Source organism: Megalops cyprinoides, chromosome 15 (genome assembly GCF_013368585.1).
Source record: "Megalops cyprinoides isolate fMegCyp1 chromosome 15, fMegCyp1.pri, whole genome shotgun sequence".
Lineage (NCBI taxonomy): Eukaryota > Metazoa > Chordata > Actinopteri > Elopiformes > Megalopidae > Megalops > Megalops cyprinoides.
The window spans coordinates 23,050,001-23,068,539 of record NC_050597.1 but is presented as its reverse complement, the minus strand read 5'-3'; the positions used below and the strand labels follow the sequence as shown (position 1 = coordinate 23,068,539).

At 52.2% G+C, this 18,539-nt stretch overlaps 1 protein-coding gene across 4 annotated transcripts in view; it reads left to right on the top strand.

The window, feature by feature from the left end:
• Nucleotides 1-18,539, top strand: part of ppm1ba (protein phosphatase, Mg2+/Mn2+ dependent, 1Ba) — a 46,874-nt gene that overhangs the window by 14,123 nt on the left and 14,212 nt on the right. For all 4 annotated transcript variants that reach the window (XM_036546515.1, XM_036546516.1, XM_036546513.1 and 1 more), the window contains exon 2: nt 16,315-17,175. In XM_036546515.1, the coding sequence (XP_036402408.1) occupies nt 16,330-17,175 (846 nt within the window). In that variant the 5' untranslated portion in view covers nt 16,315-16,329. The remainder of the gene's footprint in view (nt 1-16,314; nt 17,176-18,539) is intronic.

Sequence of the window (18,539 nt, the reverse complement as noted above, 5' to 3'; positions counted from 1 at the left end):
CTCATTGATTAGTGACTGACTTAAGTAAGCTGGCATGCCGGCTAATCTTAGCTGGCTTTAAGGGTGAGCAAAGCAGCCGGCTCTCGGCTTGGCTCGCGACTGCTCGGACGTACCTCGGAACATTACCGCAGGTATCCGTCCGCTCGGAACAGGACGCGTTTGAACGTGGAAAGCCGATCCGTCAGTCACGTTCTGCAGCTTGAGTAATGATTTTTGTCAGCGGTGTCATCTGGTGTCCTCCGTGTTGTTTTCCCCGTTGCCATCGTGGTCTCAGTCTCCCCAGTTGGGGTGAAGGACACGGTTGTCAAATTTACCTTGGCTGGCGGTAGCTTCGTCAGTTGCCAGGCCAACGTGCTCAGCATTGTTATTGGCGTGAATGAGAGTGGCAGGCGTGACTTAAAGGACTGAAGTTTTTTTTTTTTTTTTTTTTTTGCTGTTGCCGTTTTGCCAAGGTTGATCACATATTCTGATCACTAATCTGTCTTGTTATGAACATTCATAAAGGACATTTACCGAAGGCAGAAACCCCATAGCCGGAGCAGCAATGTGGTCAGCACCTAGACCTCCTACTGCGAGCCACACCCTCCTCGGCAGGGAAGTAAAGGGCAAAGCAGGGTTTCCTAAACTCCCCACCAGCATGTCATACATCCATAGATGTCATTCTAATCAAAGAATCAAGAGACCATGTAAGGGAGTGCATTTTTCCAGGCCACTGTGACTGAATGAGGGATTGAAGTCCCCTGCCAAAAATGGTGGTTTTCGAAAGTAATTTATGTAGTTCCAGTTTTTCTTTCTTTTTTTTTTTTTTAGCTGTGCCTTGCTGGGCGCATAGGTATTCCAAGCCCTCTGAGAGCCCGTGAAGGACACAGGGTGCAGTGAACCGCCCTGGTGGACCTGAGGATCTTTACAAGGCTAATCGGCTGCTGCACGGCTCTAATGGACAGATGAGCAAATCGAGTTAGCCTGTTAGCCGCGCTCTCTGTTGCCCCTCTGTCCCCCCGGCGCGATAATTCACAGACATCCCGCTTCTTCCGCTGATAATTACGGGAGAGGAAATTGAGGCGGACGGGGGCCCAGCTCCTGCCGACCTGCCGAGGCTGCCCGCCCAGCTCCCCACCGGTCAGGTGACTCCGCTGGGCATGAGCCGCGGGGGTGAGGCCAGAGTTGATAGGGCGACCACCAACAGGTGTGTGTGTGTCTGTGTGTGTCTGTGTGTGAGAGACAGGTGTGTATGTGTGTGTCTGTGTGTGTGAGAGACAGGTATGTGTGTCTGTGTGTGACAGGTGTCTGTAATCCTGTTCTCATTTACCCGCAAGCGTGTGCACAGGCTGTAGGTTTTGATGGGCTCTGTGAGCATGTGATACATGTTATACAGACATATCACTTGTGTATGTACGTGTATGGTTCTTGGCTTTGCACGCTGTCCCTTGGGATATTATACGAAAGGATCTAAAGCAGAGTCTGGCTGAGGTAGAGGGTTGGAAACCTCCAGCACACCATGGAAGGGGGGGAGGCCTCCCTTCAGGACTCAGGAGCTTCCAGTGCTTTCATTGGACGGCTTGGGTGGCATTTCGAGGGGTCGGTGCGGTGCAGGTGGAACCGCTGAGGGGCACATTGTGGTCAGGGCAGCGTCTCCCACCGAACGCTGGCCTCAAAGGGCCACCCTGCCCGCGAACCCGGAGCGTGTCCTGTCTGTGTTATGTAAGCACGGAGACCCTGGCTGTCCGTCCCCTCTCCTGAAGGGTATTATGCTTGGAGCGTGCGGGCGCGCCTTGATCCGCTAATACGGATCTCCTGCCCTAAAGGGCGTCCCTGTTTCAGCTTCTCCGCTGGTGCGGAGGAGCCCACCAGTGAAACGGCCTCGACGCTGTGACATCATCCTTCTCCCCCCCCCGTCCCTCTGCCTCTGGCTCCCTTCCACCCCCCCACCCCCCGTGGCACCCTCCCCAGCAGCCCTCATGTGTTTTGACTACTTCACCCCGTCTGTTGGGCGAGGCAGTTCCCCTCCCGTTGCACGAGGACGATATGGAGATGGTTCGCAAAGCTGTGAGGACGGATTTGATTGGAGGGCAGAGAACAGAAGTGTGGGAATGCAGTGGGATGTGAATCAGGGAGGCTTTTGTTGATTTGTTACTGGGTGAAGGGGTGGTTTGGAATAACTGTAGAACAGACTCCATTCCGTAGTAGAATGGAGAGACATAACATGGGGGTAGTCTGTGGTAAGGATTAAAAAGGTGTGGAATTGTTGGGAAGGGGGAAAGGGTGTGGATTGAGGCAAAAGAGAATAGACAGAGGAGAGAGGGAGAGAGAGAGAGAAAGAGAGAGAGAATAGGACTGGGCCGGGAATAGGCCTGAATTTAGGGGTCTGGGTGTTAGGAGACACAGAATGGGTAGGAGCTGTAAGGGTTATGAACAGGCAGACTGGGAAAGGTGGCAAGAGACGGAGGGATCAGCGATATGGATCAGAGATGCGGGCGAGATAGCCGGGAACGCTAAGCTGTCCCACATGCTTTGAATCTGTTACATCAGCAGAACGGTTTTCAGTAGTTCAGCCAGAATACACACACACACACACACACACACACACACACACACACACACACACACACACACACACGCACGCACACACAGAGGCATGCAGGAGAGGTCAAGAAGCAAAGGTTTATGGCCGGGGGAAGCACGGGGAACGGCGGTTTATCGAGCAGCCGCCCTGCTGCTGTTCGCTGCCGTTGGGCTGGGCAAGGAGAGGGTTTTCGGGTGATGCTGGGGAGCGCTAAAAAGGGTGCGCTCTGTGAGAATGTCCTTGTATGGGCCGGTTGTCTGGATGTGGGGCGGGGGTGGCAGCGGGGTAGGGGGGTGTAGGGGGTGCAGGCCGGGACGGCGGCGTGAATGGCGGGCCCGCCGAATGCAGTAAACTGGTGTTTAGAGAGGAGCACTCGGAGTAGCTTGGCAACCCGGCCCTGTTTACTTTATTTTTAGAATAACGTGTTGTTTCTCTGGCACGCCCGATAAAAATGGGGGTATAAGTCATAAACGCACGCAGACGGGACAGCGGAGGGAGCCTCCGGCGGGGCAGGGTCTGGCCGTGGGTATGTTGGGGGTGCAGCGCATCCACACCTCAGTGGCCCATGGAACATGCACTGTACCCCCCCAACCTGCTACTCCAAAAGCCAGCGCCCAGGAGTGTGACTCCACCCCTTTGTATGTGTAGAACGAAGGCCTGCCCCCAGGTCCCCACCCCGAAAGTCGTGTCTCTCCTTTTAAAAGGTGTTTGCAGGGCTCTCACCCCCAGCAATTGATGAACCCAGCCAAATCCACGTTGGCCTCACTTGCTCTCCCTGTGCAGAAGGGTCAGTGCTGATTTAACGGAGTCTGAACTTCAGCTGAAACACACAGCAGCCAGGACGTGTCATCCACACAGTAGGGCTGGAAGTGGCAGCGAGCTCCACACCTGACCCCGCGCAGGCGGTGAGCAAATACCCCGGCCCCCCCACGCTCCGGGGTCTGAAACGAACAGATTTCAAGGCAGTTGCTCTCGGTTATTCACCCGGCACGCTCAGAGCGGAATCAGCCTGTCCTCAAGTGACTCGCAAGTTCTTACTCAATGAACTTGTTCTTTAGTTGTTTTTTTTTTTCCTCCTCTCTCTTTCTTCTCCCTCCTCCCCCTCCCTCCTCCCCTCCCTCTCCCCCTCCCTCTCCCTCTCTGCCTCCCTTCCCTTTTTTGAACCTGGGCTCTTGACCTCACTCGACCCTTGACCCCTGAAGGTCACGGTCTGCTTGAAAGCCCGGACACGTGACCTTCCCCCTGACCTTGAACTTCCCGGAGTGACAGGTAGAGAGCCCACATCTGGCAGAAGTGAAAGCCCGTGGGGGAAGATCAAATGAAATGCATTGTTATGTTTAAGTCCCAGCTTTTCTGTTCACCTGCACTGAATTAGTCACCCCCTGCATCTGATCTTTAAGAGGAAAACCGGGCTCTTCCGTCTGAATTGACTTCATATACTCACATCTGAATTCATTTCATACACTCTAATGAATAGGCCAGTGCTGGCTTTCTCAGGGCTTAATTTGGAAACGCTTACGTCTTTTGAAAGAGGACTAATAATAGCGAAATAATAAGGAATAACTTGTGAAATTGTTAATGAGACAATACACCTCTCTCAATACATTCATTTTTATGATACAGTAATGAGTAGTTTCCACATACTCAGGCTTGAAATTTTTCATATTCAGCTGTATTCTAGTGATTTTGGTTTTGTTTGTCAGTAGTTAATTGGATATTCGTAGAGTTTGTGAACTCCTGTCCTTTTGTCATTCCTGTAATTTACAGGAAATGCAGAGTGCTTCCAGATGTCTGATTGAAATGTAGCCGAGCAACCTTTGAACTCTGCTCTTGCTTGGTTTTGGTGTATTTTCACAGACTGGCAACCTGGATTACAATGACAAAAAAGGGATTAGAGAAAAAAAATCAATATTTTTTCTCACATGATATCCACTAAGTGCTCACAGAAATCTGACCTTTTAGGGATCCCCACACATGTTCAGAAAGGAAAAAAAAAAGTACGAGCCAGATTGTAACATCACAGTATTGCTATAGATACAGGTCTTATCCTTAATAAAAAATAATGGAAGAATTAAGCAATGGTTACGTCAAGGGAAACTCCATTTGTGATGAATTGATTCAGTGTATAGAGTGTGTGATCTCTATCTGAATATTCCCTACCGTATTGTGCCCCCCCAGTCTGAGTGATGATGGGGCTGCTGTTTGCCAGCTGTAGTTACTGTGTCCTTAGTGTCAGGCAGGCATTAAGCTGGCGTGATGCCTCAGGCACGAACGCCACAGGTCCGGTCATGTATATGCATTAATGTCATTCCTTTTGGTGTCCTCAAAGGAGCTCCACAGCAAAGCGCGATTCTTTAAACGCTTAAACGAATTCTGTAAATACGTTAGCTTTTTTTGGTTAATTACCAACCGGGTTTAATTTCGCATGGGCGCCGCTGCGGGAGCATTGCTCTGGTGGAAGGAGCTCTGGGGGGGCATCGGCCGGGCCCCGCTCGCGTGAGGTGGGGTCATCGGGAGAGCTGCGGTCTGGGGGTTGACGCCAGCGCTGGCTTAGGTCGTTCCCCCCCGAGTGTGACTCGGGGACAGCGGATTAAAGTCCTCACCTCGTTTGCTGCGGAGATTAGAGGAGTCTGTGGGGGTGAACGCTGGACGGAATGAGGGATGAGTGAACGAGCGGTGAGCACGGTGAGGGGGGGACACGTTTGACCCAACGCACCGGAAGAACGCTTATGCAACGCAGTTGACCGTGTTATCGAGGCCAGAAGCCTCCAGCGGCAGCCCGGCCCTCCGGGTGCTTTTTTTTTTCCCCGAGAGCTGTGCTGTGTTTAATAGGAAGCTGCATTTTGAGTGTTGAGTTTCTTTCCTTTTTGGCCCCTCTGGCTTCCCGTACCCTCTCCTCCTGTGTAATTGAGCCAGCGTATGTCGAGTTCAGGGAGCTTAAAAGGGGTGCGCTGCGCAGCCACACTGCGGCAGGGCACTCTCCAGACGCACTCTCCACGCCAGAGACGCAGAGGGAGAGGAAGCGCCCGGGGTCTGTCGCCATGGAAACCACCCAGCTGCCACTCCAAGCAGAGTAACCATGGAGACGGGGCACATCGCAGCGGTTACATCACTGCGGTGCCAGAGACCGGGAGCGGGCAGCGTCGACCCTTTCTGAAAACTCCCCCCTGCCGTCCCCGCCCACTCACGGTGCAGATAAGTCAGTCACATACAGTCACCCGGTTCAGCACTGTTTTAATGTTTCTGTCAGGTCAACTACGGGTGTCCAGCACCAACATGAACACTGACCTCAGACCAGCAAGCCTGCATTCAGCGCTTCACCTCGCTGTTGCTGGATTCACACCCGCTGACTGTGGGGACGCGACTACAAACAGCTGTTACACAGCCAACCCCAGTCTAGTGTCTGTCCCCTGAGTAAAGGCAGGACTAAGGCTGTGAGGAGCTCTGAGTGCCTATAAATGAATATACCTGTACATACACCTCCTGTACCTGTGTAAAGTAGTCAGTGATACAGCCCCTTTGCTGCCGGCTCTCCTTAGCGCCGCACTAGCGCTAATCCCGCAAGATATTAGCCGTGACTTGTGGTCGTTTACAATGCTAAAACGGCCGGATTAAAACAACAGAAGGGGACAAGGAGCGGAGAGTGTTTTTATTGAAGAACAAAGCGGCGGGGGTTTGACTGCGGGATCACAGCTTTGTAAATTCGGCTCTCCTCCCCCGCCCTGCCCCCCCCCGCCCATCTTCAAAGGGACATCCTCACTTCCTGCTCGTGCCAGTTTATTTGTGTCGGTTTTATTCAGGTGGCCGATGGCGTCTGTGAGCGTGCGGGTCTGAAAGGTGGGCAGACATCCATAAGCAATGAGCCGTTATTTTTGGGCCGCGCCACTTGTGTGATGCTAATAGGGGCGCGCGATCAAAGGTGGCGGAGGCCGAGCTCAGACGCGAGAGGTACAGGTGCTCCCTGCTCTCCTGCGGGGGCCTAGGATCCAGATTGGACCCCCCCCCCCCTTTCCCCGGCTTTGTCCCCGCAGAAGAGCGTTCTCCTCCAGAGTGCCCACGAGGGCCATCCCTGTGCCTCTAACGCCTCTCGGAACCCCCGGCGCACGGGTTGGCCCTTTGGATGCGCGCCACGGTTTCGGAAGGGGAACTCCGGAGATCTTGTGTGTCGCAAGCTGAAGCCGCCATGTTCTCCCCCTCCCCGCTCCCCCTCGTACCCTCACACCAGCGCCAGTTAGAGTTCTGAGCCCGCTCACTGCACTGAAGCGCATTTCCAGCCGTGAAGCTCTTCCTCGCCTCCAAACGCAGGGCTCCAGAGCTTGGATTACACTTCAGTCCCTAAACTCCACCCCCCCCCCGCCCCCTCATGTCTGTGTCCCGTTGTAGATGGAGAGGGTGTGGATTCCCCTGAATGAACGGGGTGGGGGCGGGGAGCTGGTGTTGCCCCGTTCCCACACCTGGCCTGTGAGAGCGGCGGGGGAGGGGGGGGGGGGGGCAGGACGCGTAACCCGAGCCAGGCCGGGAGGGGGTATTTATAGCCTGGCGTGAGTGTGGCGTGGTGCGGCCGCCGCAGACAGCGGGGCGTTCTGGGGCCCGTGACACTGCGCAACACCACCTGACAGGGCCTCCCGACCCCTGCCGCCCGTCGCCAGCGGACGCCGGCCTTTTTTGGGCACATTCCTGCCGTGGCTACCCCTCGCGCGGAGAAGGGCGCTTGCAGACGGCCCCCTCCCCCCACCCGGCAGGCGGGACGCTTATTTATAGTCCGGCCTGGGCCCACGTCTGCTCAGAGCCCGCCCGGCCTTTTGGGATGGCGGGGTATGTTTGTGTTTGGAAGGCACAGAGCGATACCTACAGTAGATGAGGTCGAGGGGCAACTTGATAAATTCTCACGTTTGCCTCAACTCAGGTGTGCCGTTGGCTCTGTGATCTTGTGAGCTGTGTGTGCCTGGGAGGTCCAGTCAGGGCACTTACCGCCAAACAGCGGCCCGGCGTTTAGACCGTGGCTAACAGCAGCATGGGCAAAGGGCCGATCCTCTCGCTCTGCGACTCACGCCTCTTTCGCTCCGTGTCTAATTTGGGCGAGGAACGATTTCAGTGTCTATATTGGGATGCTTGTAATGTTCTTACTGTCGCGGTTTGGTCAAAGCAGCTTAAAGCTGCTCCCTTCCTCCTAATCCCAGGCCAGCCGGGGCCAGGGAGATTCAGCATGGAGCTAAGCCTATCGGGGGGCTAGAGTTGTAGGGGTTGCCGGTTCGAACCCCAAGGGTGTACCCTCGAGATGGATGCTCTGCCTATATTGGAGTGTGAAAGTGTGAAGTTGCTCCAGAGAAGGGTAGACTCGGGCCATTATTGGACATCTCACATTCACAACAACATAGACATCAGAACCATGGTGGGTGACTTTCCTCTATTAAAAGGGCCAATGGAAGTACTGAGGTATATTGAATAAACGAGCCATCGGAGCTGTTGTTGCTGTGGGGTTGAGTGTCAGTTGTGCATTCCAAACCAGAAACGATCAAGAGCTGTGAGACTGGACCGGGTCTCGAACCCTGAACCAGTCCGGGACGGACAGAGGGGAATGGCTTTGGTGATTAGTTATTAGCTCACTTCAGTTGGGTAGAGCCATGTATTCAGATTTAATGAGCATTTATTGAAGCAGACCATCAGCATATGAAGTCTGCTGTCCTTCCTTTTCCGTATCAGGGTGTTCGTTAATCCCCGACGCCGATGCAAGCCAAGATAATGGGATCTGCTTTGCAAATGAAGATTCATAATCTTGATGTCCTCGGCATGGAATGCCACTGGAGAGAGAACAACGCGTGTTTTTTCTCAAATGTGTTTTGAGGATATTTACGCTGCTAAATGCCTCCAGTTGTGAAAGGGCTTATCGTAGATTTCCTTCTTGGACTGAAATGAACGTTAGCCGTTGTCAACTGTCAGAAATTTCTTAGAACTTAGCATTGCTTTTTTTTTTCTCCTAATTCTTCGTGGATTAAACCGGTTCAACAGTCTGAATGTCATTCATCCATGCAGTGAATGGGTAGCATTGTAAGTGAAACACAGACGTCTAAAACTTAATCGGAAACTCTGTGTGTGTGTGTGTGTGTGTGTGTGTGTGTGTGTGTGTGTGTGCGCGCGCGCGCACATGAGATGTGAGTGCATCATAGATCACCCTTGTGTTCATTGGCATTAAGCAGACACTCTTATCCACAGCGACTTGCATTGCTTACAGTTTTTTTTTATTTTTTACAAAGTTATCCATTTACACAGCTGGATATTTACTGAGGCAATTTTTTGGGCACCTTGCCCAAGGGTACAGCAGCAGTGCCCCGGTGGGGAATCGAACCGGCATCCTGTCAGTTACGAGTCCTGCTTCCTAACCACTATGCTGCTCTGCCATCCCTCGTGCGTTGGGCCCATGGAGGCGTTGAGTGTAAGGCGGGGTGTGCTGCGGTGCCTCGCTGCCTCTGAACGCGGCAAGCAGATTGATGGCCCTGCGCCGGTGTGCCCGGGCGTTGTTTTGGGTTGCCGTGCGGCACACGCGAGGCCCGTCGTACTGGCGTGCCCTGACAAGCCGTGCCCGCCTCCCGCAGGCGCCTCTGACAAATTGGGGAAACCGGTGCCCCTGCCTCCGCCCCATGTGCCTCGCCAGTCTACACTCGCACAGATGCTCAATCAGCCACACTTGCGTTGGTCAGCACCGGTGTCTTTTGCAGCATAAATATAGTGATTTTAGCTCAAGACATGTTTACAAGTGAAGGTAGACCTGGCGGTTTTCTTCTTTTTTTTTTTGATGTTAATGCTGTTGAGCGATTGTGCTCTTTGCCCTTTAACCTGTGGTCAGTGCTACAGAAAGTGGTGCGTTTTGGTTGCGCCTGGGTGCCGAACAAAGGCACGAAATGGCGACAGGGGGTACGCTCGGCCCCACCACGCCAGTCGCCCTGGCCTGACAGCGGGCGGGAGCGGCAGACATGTTCCAGAATGTTTCTACTGGTTCTGCTTTCAGAGCGGGCACAAAAGGGGGACAGGGGCCCGGGCAGCGATCGGGGACACATGTCCAACCCCCCACCCCCCACCCCCCCCGGGTGACACCGCCACCCCTCGCTGCTGCTGGAGGGCATGAGGGCGCAAGTTAGGAAACGTCCCGGCTGTATCAGCCGCGCACTAAGCACAGGTCCACACCCAAATTTGTGTCTTTGAGATGCTGAGGTGAGCACATGGTAATTAGAGGCGCAGCACACTTGGAAGACTGTTATTTCGCCACAAGGCCATGGTTGTGATGTACTGCTGTTACTGCATGGCACGATTACTATGATATTTCCATGTAAGTGCCAGTATAAAACACCCACTTACAGGGTATGCACAATAACTTCTTGAGGGTTGGGTTGTGATATTTGCCTCTGGATTGTTGAGTCACGGAAAGCTTGTGCAACCCTGGTCTAACTGTCTCAGCAGAGAACCTCCCATTGTGTGAAAGCCAGAGTCTCACCTCAACAGTGTGTGTCATCTCAGGAGGAAATGCTGTGTGTGTGTGTGTGTGTCTTTTGTTGGCGTGTCTGTGTGCCTGTGTATAAGTTTTTTTGTTGTTTTTTTTGTGTGCGTGTGTGAGAGTTGTGTGTGTATTGTGTGCGATGCTTGTGTATGTGAGAGTGTATGTCTGTGAGAGTGTTTTTGCTTGCGTTTGTATGAGCGACGGTTTTTTATTTGTGTGCATGTGTGTTGGAGTGAGAGGGAGTGTTATGTGTGCGCACATGTGCACGAGAGTTTGTGTGTGCATGCATGCGCGTGTGTGTGTGTGTGTGTGTGTGTGTATACTGCAGTGTGCACATGCACTGTAGTGTACTACCTTCACATCTTCTGTCTTCTGACATTGCCTGTCCTTCTGAAGGTGTTGCAGTTAACCTTTCTGCTCCAGTGAAAAACAGTGTTTCAATATTTAATATTTTAAGATTGATAATTGAATCAGTCTGTCTACAGGAGTGACTGCATTGTGATCGGTATTACTGGCGGTACATAAGAGGCAATGATCACTCATTCATCTCTGTTCAGTTAGGAAGTGGTGCTCTTGAAGGATGCCTGTTGTTTGTTGGTATGAAATATGAAAGTATGAAAGGACAGACGTAGGCACACACCGAGGTGTGGACAGAGACGCTCTGCCTTACGGTGTGAGGAGAGCAGGGGCACTTCAGTCTCCCCTGGCCTCCGCCGTTAGGATCGACCGCACAGCTCAATGACCGCAAAGCCTGCGACATCCTGACCGCTCCCGCCCAGACCCGTGATAATCCAGCACAGCATCAAAGGCCCTTTGATGGAGTTTGAAGGCCACTTCCTGGAGACGGCCCAATAAAAACAGGCAGGGCACCGACGGGCAGGAGCGCCCATGTGACCGGCCCGGCTGCCGCGTCACGTGACCACATTACCTCGCCGCCTCCCCCCTCGCGCCCGTGCGCCGGCTCGCGTGGGCGACGGGACCTCTTTGCCACGGCCGGCGCGCTGTGATTTTGTTGTTGTTTTTGTTTTGTTTTGTTCTGTGGGTTTCGTGCCCGTGAAGTACTTGAGTCACACGGTGAGACGGGTGTGCCCGTGCTGCGGCTGACCATCGGCCAGGCTGACCTTCAGTGTTCGGGAGTCTTCTTTCTCCACAACAGCACCTGACCGCAGAGATCTCTGTTCAGTAGAGTAGAACACTGTTAACATCGTGCCCTTCTGAGAAGCGCAGTACCAATCAAAAGTTTGGGCACAACTTTTTTTTTTCTTTATTTTTACTATTTTTTTTGCATTTTAGAATAATATTAAAGACAACAAATCTATCAAATAACACATGGAATTATACAGTGACCAAAAAAAGCATTAAACAGCTCTTATATGTTAGATTCTTCAAAGTAGCCAAAAAATATTTTTAAAAATAAAATTTCAACTTCGCTATATGTGTATGTATATATGCATGTGTGTATATATATGTATATATATGTATGTATTCACACACACACACACACACACACACACACACACACACACACACACACATACACACACACCAGTACTGAACGTTCTGAGGTGTACTGCATAGACTCCATCACCATGCGTTTCATGTGTGTGGAGTGCTGGAAGGATTTGGCCTGTCTGCTAGAATACGCTCTGCAGAACACAGCACAAAATTCCATCCATCTTATTAGAGAATGTGGAGTGCTGTGACGATTCTGTCAGCCTGCTTATCCGCTGGAATACTGTGAAGATTGTGTTTGTCAGTAAGGTAGTTAGTGGAATCCTGTGAGTATTCCGCCCCTGCGGTGCAGAATCTGGAGTGTTGTGAGGATTCGGTGGCTCTCCGCGTAGCCGAGTCAGAATTCGCACTCCCTCGCAGCGGAGCCGAACCGGCCTGCTCCTCACGCCGGGGCAGACGGTGCTGCTGTCAGCCCACTGAGACCGCCGCTTCTCTCTTTCTGGGTCGTTAGCGGTTATAATGACGCGGGCGGGAGGCTCTATTTGTGTCCGAGTTACACAAGTGCGAGGCGTTTCATAAGGATATCTCCCTTCCCACCGAGCGGTGTAGTTTGAGCCTATCTCATTGTTTGCGATGATATCACTCCCGATTTGCTCGCTGTCAGTGTGTGTAATCACTCCCTTTCCGCATCCTGTCTGTTCTGACTTGCAATTTTGAATGTAGCTCACTCCACGATGCGTTTTGTAACAATGGCTTTGTGAAGAACCCTGTGTTAAAGTAAAACCGTTTAATTGTCATATCAGCAGTACAAACCAGACTCAGTGGAATTAGCAAACCTGCCAGGGTTTTTGTAGCATCACCTGGTTAAAGTGCTTGACCGAGCTGCCTGAGAGTGGGCCTGCTGGGTTTATGTCTCTCCCTCTGCCTCAGAGTTGGGCAGCAGACTACTCGAGCCCCAGGCTGCAGGCAGACCCACAAGGCCCAGTTTGTTGATCAAAGTATAAACGTAACATTCATATAAATGCCGACATTTAACTGTTTTGCTGCTGAAAAACTGGACTACTATGCAAAGAGAGGCTGGAGGTGAGAGTGAAAGTGAAGCAATGAGAAGTAAGAGAAGAACCTATCCCATCAGAGGCTTGGTTTTAGTTTAATGTTTCCTTTCATATTGTAGTTTGTTGTTTTCACTCGTTGAACTCATGAGGGGGAACTGAAGATTTATACATTTAATCCTTGTCTGCACTCCATGTCCTGCTTCTCCCCACACGTCATATAGTGTGCATCACAATTGTGAACATTCTCGTTGTACTTTATGACTAAGTATATAAATGTACAAATATTTATACAGCGGTAATATGAATGTCTAACCTAACCCTATATATCAAGCTGTATTTTGTGAAAAATTTCCAGTCAGGAATGATACTCCCATTTACACATTTCCGTTATTCAGCATGTTGTATGAGTTCATGCCCGTGTGGGTTATGACAGGGTTTCTGGGAATGTGCTGTGCGAGTACTGCCTGTGCAGAAACTTGACCTTTTCTCGTTCGTGTTCCTTCTGAGCACATTTGAGAAAGATGCAAACATGCCTACGCCAAGCCCTGTCCGTGTAGCGGAAACTCTCAGCTGCTTTGCCTTGAGCGTTGTTGAAAGTGTCACTCTGTGTGCTTCCAGACCCGGCACTGGAGAAGCCCTGCTGAAAGGAGCAGGGTCTGAACGGGGTGACGGCTCGAATCTGCGCCTGTGCACCGACAGGCTTCTCGCTAACTAACGAGCACGCAAGACGTAGACCCGCTCGGAAGCGTTCCACTGCCTTCTGAAAAAGAGAAGGTTCACTCCGAGTTTACGAGTTGAAAAGTTGAAATCTCCTTTTCGGCGTTTCCCCCGCTTTGATTCGCTCTTCCCTCCCGCTCTTCCCGCCGTTTCTCCTCCCCTCGGTTTCCTCAGGTGCTGGGCGGCCGGCGGAGCCGCGGGCTGTTTGTTCCGCCGCCGCGCGCTCGCTCAGTCCCTCGGGGCTTAAGCACGTGACGCGATTGGAGGGATTATTCCTGCGGTCACGGCGACGGTGGCCCGGAGCTCGGCATCGCCGGCCAGCCCGCCCGCTAACCTCTCACCTACTTGAACCGCAGACATAAGCTGTCTTACTGCGGCCGCGGCGCGAGAGTCTTTCCCGCTTTAGCGGACCGAGGTCCACGTGAAGGTGGAAGCATCTCCGTGTCAGGTCTGACTGAACTTCTGGCCGATTTCGCTGCTAAATTTTCCGTGCGGCCAGGTCTCCTGGTGCAAAGATTTCACTCCCTCACCCCCTCCCGCCTTTTTTTTTGTTCATTTATGGATGGTGCCTCTACATCTCTCTGGGTTCTGGGAGGTTTCAGAGGCCTCTGAGTGGCTGAGACGGCTCTCGGCGTGTTTCTTTTGGAGCCGTGTCCCTCTCTGGAACCGGCCCCGTTCCAGCAGCCCTGTTGATCCTCGGCTGGGCCGTGAATCTCCGCCGCTCCCCGCTCTCCCGCCCCGGCTCTACGGCCGTTTCTGTTTGTTATTCTCTGCTGTAGGAATGATTTGTTTAAACTGCAGCAGATTGTGTATTTTCGGGTGCGTGTTGCAATAACTACTTCTTGGCAGCTCGCGTTTGTTTTTGCGCCGGGTGATTCATTGGCTTTTGTCATGATCGGGCTGGACTCTTGTGGCCTACAGGGCTAGGTGCAGTGACCTTGGTGTTGCTTTTATCGCATAAGCCCCAAATAGTGACTTAGGATTTTATTCTTAGAGAGAAAACGATGATGATGATGGTAAGTAATCAGTATTATGGATTGCATTTACAGTACCAGTCAAGGATCCCGAAGAGCCTTACATCGAGCGGTGTGATTGAGCTCAACCGCCTCCAGTGTGTAGTGCCTGCCTAGGTGACATGCTGCAGCCACATTTTGCCTTTGGATGCTTGCCACACATCAGCTGAGGTGTGGAGTGGGGGAATTGCTTAGCCAATTAAAGTGTGGCATTAATAGGTGGCTAGATTGAAGGAGACTGATTGGGCATTGATTCAGGACACCGGGGAGCCCCTTCTCTTTGAGATAAGCGGCCTGAGATCTGTATTGACTACAGTGAATCATGATGGCAGATGGCAGGCATAATGTCAGCCTCTGGCCCTTCAGGGAGAAAACTTAAGGTAGACGAGCTTTTTCAGGTAGAGGGGTTTTCTTGTCGGCTTTTGCTTTCTATAAACATTCTTGCTCCCACTCTTTCATTTCCTCTCTACTCTCTGCCATGCATCTCTCATTTTCTCCTCACCTCTCCTTTTCCTTTTTTCTTCCTCTTTCCCTCTCTCCCCGTCGTCTGTTTTCTTTGCTTTCTCCCGCTCTCTCCCCTCCAGTCCCCGTATTCTCTCTCCCCTCCTCTGCCTGTTTCGTGCTGTCACTTTCTTCTCTCTTCCTCCTTCCCACTCTCTCGCTCCCTCTCGCTCCCTCCCCCATTCCTCTGTGTCACAGCGCAAGCGGGTGGATTATCTGGGCTTAGGAGTGCTGATTTTCAGAGGCAGCGCCTCGGCCTGAGCAATAACCCGAACCGGAGCCAAGAATCTCGCCTTGTTTGTCTCTGTGTTTTCACTGTGTCTCTTCCTCCGCCGCCTGGAACAGGAACGGGCAGCAACTGTTGCTCTTTTCCCCTCCGCCTGCACCCCCCCCTCGCGCAGGACGGACATCGCGCTCCACGCCGATCAGTGATGTAACCCATCCTCGCAATGCCACGGGCTGCAGCGGCATCGCAGGCAAACGCTTTAAAGCCTTCCATTTTTAATATCGCAGGCAAACGCTTTAAAGCCTTCCATTTTTAATTGGAATCACACCCGCGTCCTTTTTTTTTTTTTTTTTTTCCCCATTCAACTTCACATCGGCGTCCATGAAAATGAATGAAGCTAGAGAGGGGGAGACCCAGGGAATGTGAAAGAGGGAGAGACCCAGGGAGGGAGAACGAGCGGGAGACCAAGGGGATGAGAAAGAGAGGGAGATGCCGGGAGTGAAAGAGAGGCAGACCCAGGGAGTGAGAGGGAGAGCCAGGGGCTGAAAGAGAGGTAGATCCAGAGAGAGGAACAGGAATGTGATAAGACCCATATGAGAGAGGGAAGGAGCTGAATTTGGGATTAGATTAGGAGGCCCGCAGAGAGAAGTGGGAAGATCATGAAGTATGAATTTGAGTTTTTTTTTTTTTTTCTCCTCCCCAACCAATTTCCCAAATAATCTTCTTAGAGGCGGCGTGCTGAGAGCGTGGGCCGCTTGCGGAGGGGTGCTGGAGCACTCGATTCCCCCGCATGAGCTCAGAGGAGGGATTGTCGCCATGGGGTATAAACGCCCGGGCACGTTGTGTCACACAGGGCCTTTGTTTCCCTGACGACACGCCGTCCCTTCTCTGACACTCACTACAGTCATTGCAGAAGGCCCCTTTCATGCCGGGTATCACTGTGGAACCCAAACCCAACATCCTCAGTAATGCTGGGCATGTGGAGGACATAGTGGTGTATCGGGGACGGAAAGGAGAGTTCCTGGTGTTTGATTTGAACACATCTTGCTTTGCTTTACATCATTTGCTTTGCTGACGCCCCTTTTCTAGACTAACTAGAGTGTCATGTGTTTAAACAGCTGGGTGTTTGGTGAAGCAGTTCAGGTTAAGTGTCTTGTGCAAGGGTACAAGAGCAGTGCCACACCCAGGAACAGAGCTGGCAACCTTCACAGGAGCGCTGCTCCTTACTACCTTTCTGAGCATCTTAGTCCTCCCCTAAATCTGTCTGTGCCTCTCTCCTTTCCCTCCTCTCCCAGGTGGAGCCCTGAGCCATGGGTGCGTTTCTGGACAAGCCGAAGACAGAGAAGCACAATGCTCACGGCGCGGGGAACGGGCTGCGCTACGGGCTGAGCAGCATGCAGGGCTGGCGGGTGGAGATGGAGGACGCGCACACGGCCGTGGTGGGCCTGCCGCAGGGCCTGGACGACTGGTCCTTCTTCGCCGTGTACGACGGGCACGCCGGCTCCCGCGTGGCCAACTACTGCTCCAAGCACCTGCTGGAGCACATCACGGGCAGCGAGGGCTTCCGCGGCGCCGACAAGCCCGGCCCGGCGCCCGAGCCCACGGTGGAGGGCGTGAAGAGCGGCATCCGCTCGGGCTTCCTGAAGATCGACGAGCACATGCGCAGCTTCTCCGACCTGCGCAACGGCATGGACCGCAGCGGCTCCACGGCGGTGGCCGTGCTGCTGTCGCCCGAGCACCTCTACTTCATCAACTGCGGCGACTCGCGCGCCGTGCTCTACCGCGACGCGCACGTGCGCTTCTCCACGCTCGACCACAAGCCGTGCAACCCGCGCGAGAAGGAGCGCATCCAGAACGCCGGCGGCTCCGTCATGATCCAGCGGGTCAACGGCTCGCTGGCCGTCTCGCGCGCCCTCGGCGACTACGACTACAAGTGCGTGGACGGCAAGGGCCCCACGGAGCAGCTGGTGTCGCCCGAGCCCGAGGTGTTCGAGATCGCGCGCGCCCCCGAGGACGAGTTCGTGGTGCTGGCCTGCGACGGCATCTGGGACGTCATGAGCAACGAGGAGCTCTGCGAGTTCGTCCGGGCCCGGCTGGAGGTGACGGACGACCTGGAGAGGGTGTGCAACGAAGTGGTGGACACCTGCCTGCACAAGGTACGCGCACTCCAGCGAGAGGGGCCGGTTTGGGATAGAAGAAGGCCACTCTGGCATTTATGGTAGGGTTTGGAGAAGGGTACAGGAGGGTTTAGGTTTAGGAAAGCGTTCTGGGGGATTGAGTTTTGCTTTGGAGAAGGGTACGGGAGGGTTTGGGTTTGGAAAAAGGGACTGGGGGAATCAGTTTTGGGCTTGGAGAAGGGTACTAAAGGGTTTGAGTTTTGGTTTAGTGAAGTGCACTCAGGGATTTAGCCTTTTGTCTCAGAGAAGTTCCTTGGGGGGTTCAGGTTAGGGCTTGGAGAAGTGTATTAGGGGCTCAGGTTTTGGCCTAGAGATGTGCACTCAGGGATTCAGACTCAGGTTTTGCACAGGGGACTCGGGGGTTAACGCCTGTGTTTGGAGAAGACTTCCCATTATTCTTCAGGGCATGCCACATGTGTTTGCTGCAGCTCAGCTTAATTAAATTCCAAGTTATTAGTCTGCATGTGAAACATGCCAAGACTATTGCTATCTGTCAAGATTACTTATGGTTATGGTTTCCTACAATACAGTTAGACCACTCATCCTCCTACAACTTTTAGCCTTCGTTCACTTCTCATACTCACCCCAACTTAGTATGCTACTTTTAGATGTGTTTTTGATTTATAGACTATTAAATGACCTAACTTCCCCCATTAGCTGTTACTACTAAATGTTCCCACTAGATATCTTTGCCCTTTTGCAGGGGGATGAGATGTTGTTTTTGTAAGGGGGGAAAACCAAGAGAGGGTTGTAAGAACATTAGTTAGCTGTTTAGCTGGCCCTCTGTTCCCCACTAGCAAGCTAGCTAACTAGCTAGCACTGAAGTGTATGTTGTTTTATTATGTGCTCATAGATTTACAAATGAGACCATTTTATCTTATAAAAAACATATGATGAAAGTGTATGATAAAGTTTTGGAGATTCTCTAAGCTGCTTTCGTTTTTTAGCAATTTTCCCAACAGGTACAATTGCTAGCTACAATGTGTTTGTCAGAACAGTCTTTTTTGTACATTGTATACCTGAAAATGATTACCCAGCTAGAAATTGTGTTTGTGTCTGCAGGAACTGTATTCATATAGTTATATAATCTGAATATTATACAAGCAATATATTTATTGCGTAACAGTATTAGAATTTTGAATTTTGACAGTATGCCTTGCGTAGCTACTGTAGCAATCAGACGTTGAATACGTGGTCTTGGTGGGTTAACCTCCTTGGCCTGGTTTCAGTCAGTCTGAGAATTTAGCATGGTCGATCTTGCTAAGGCGACATCAGTATGCTAACAGAGTGTACGCTGTGAAATAATGCTCTTGACATGCAGGCGCAAAATTTAGTGGGTTATT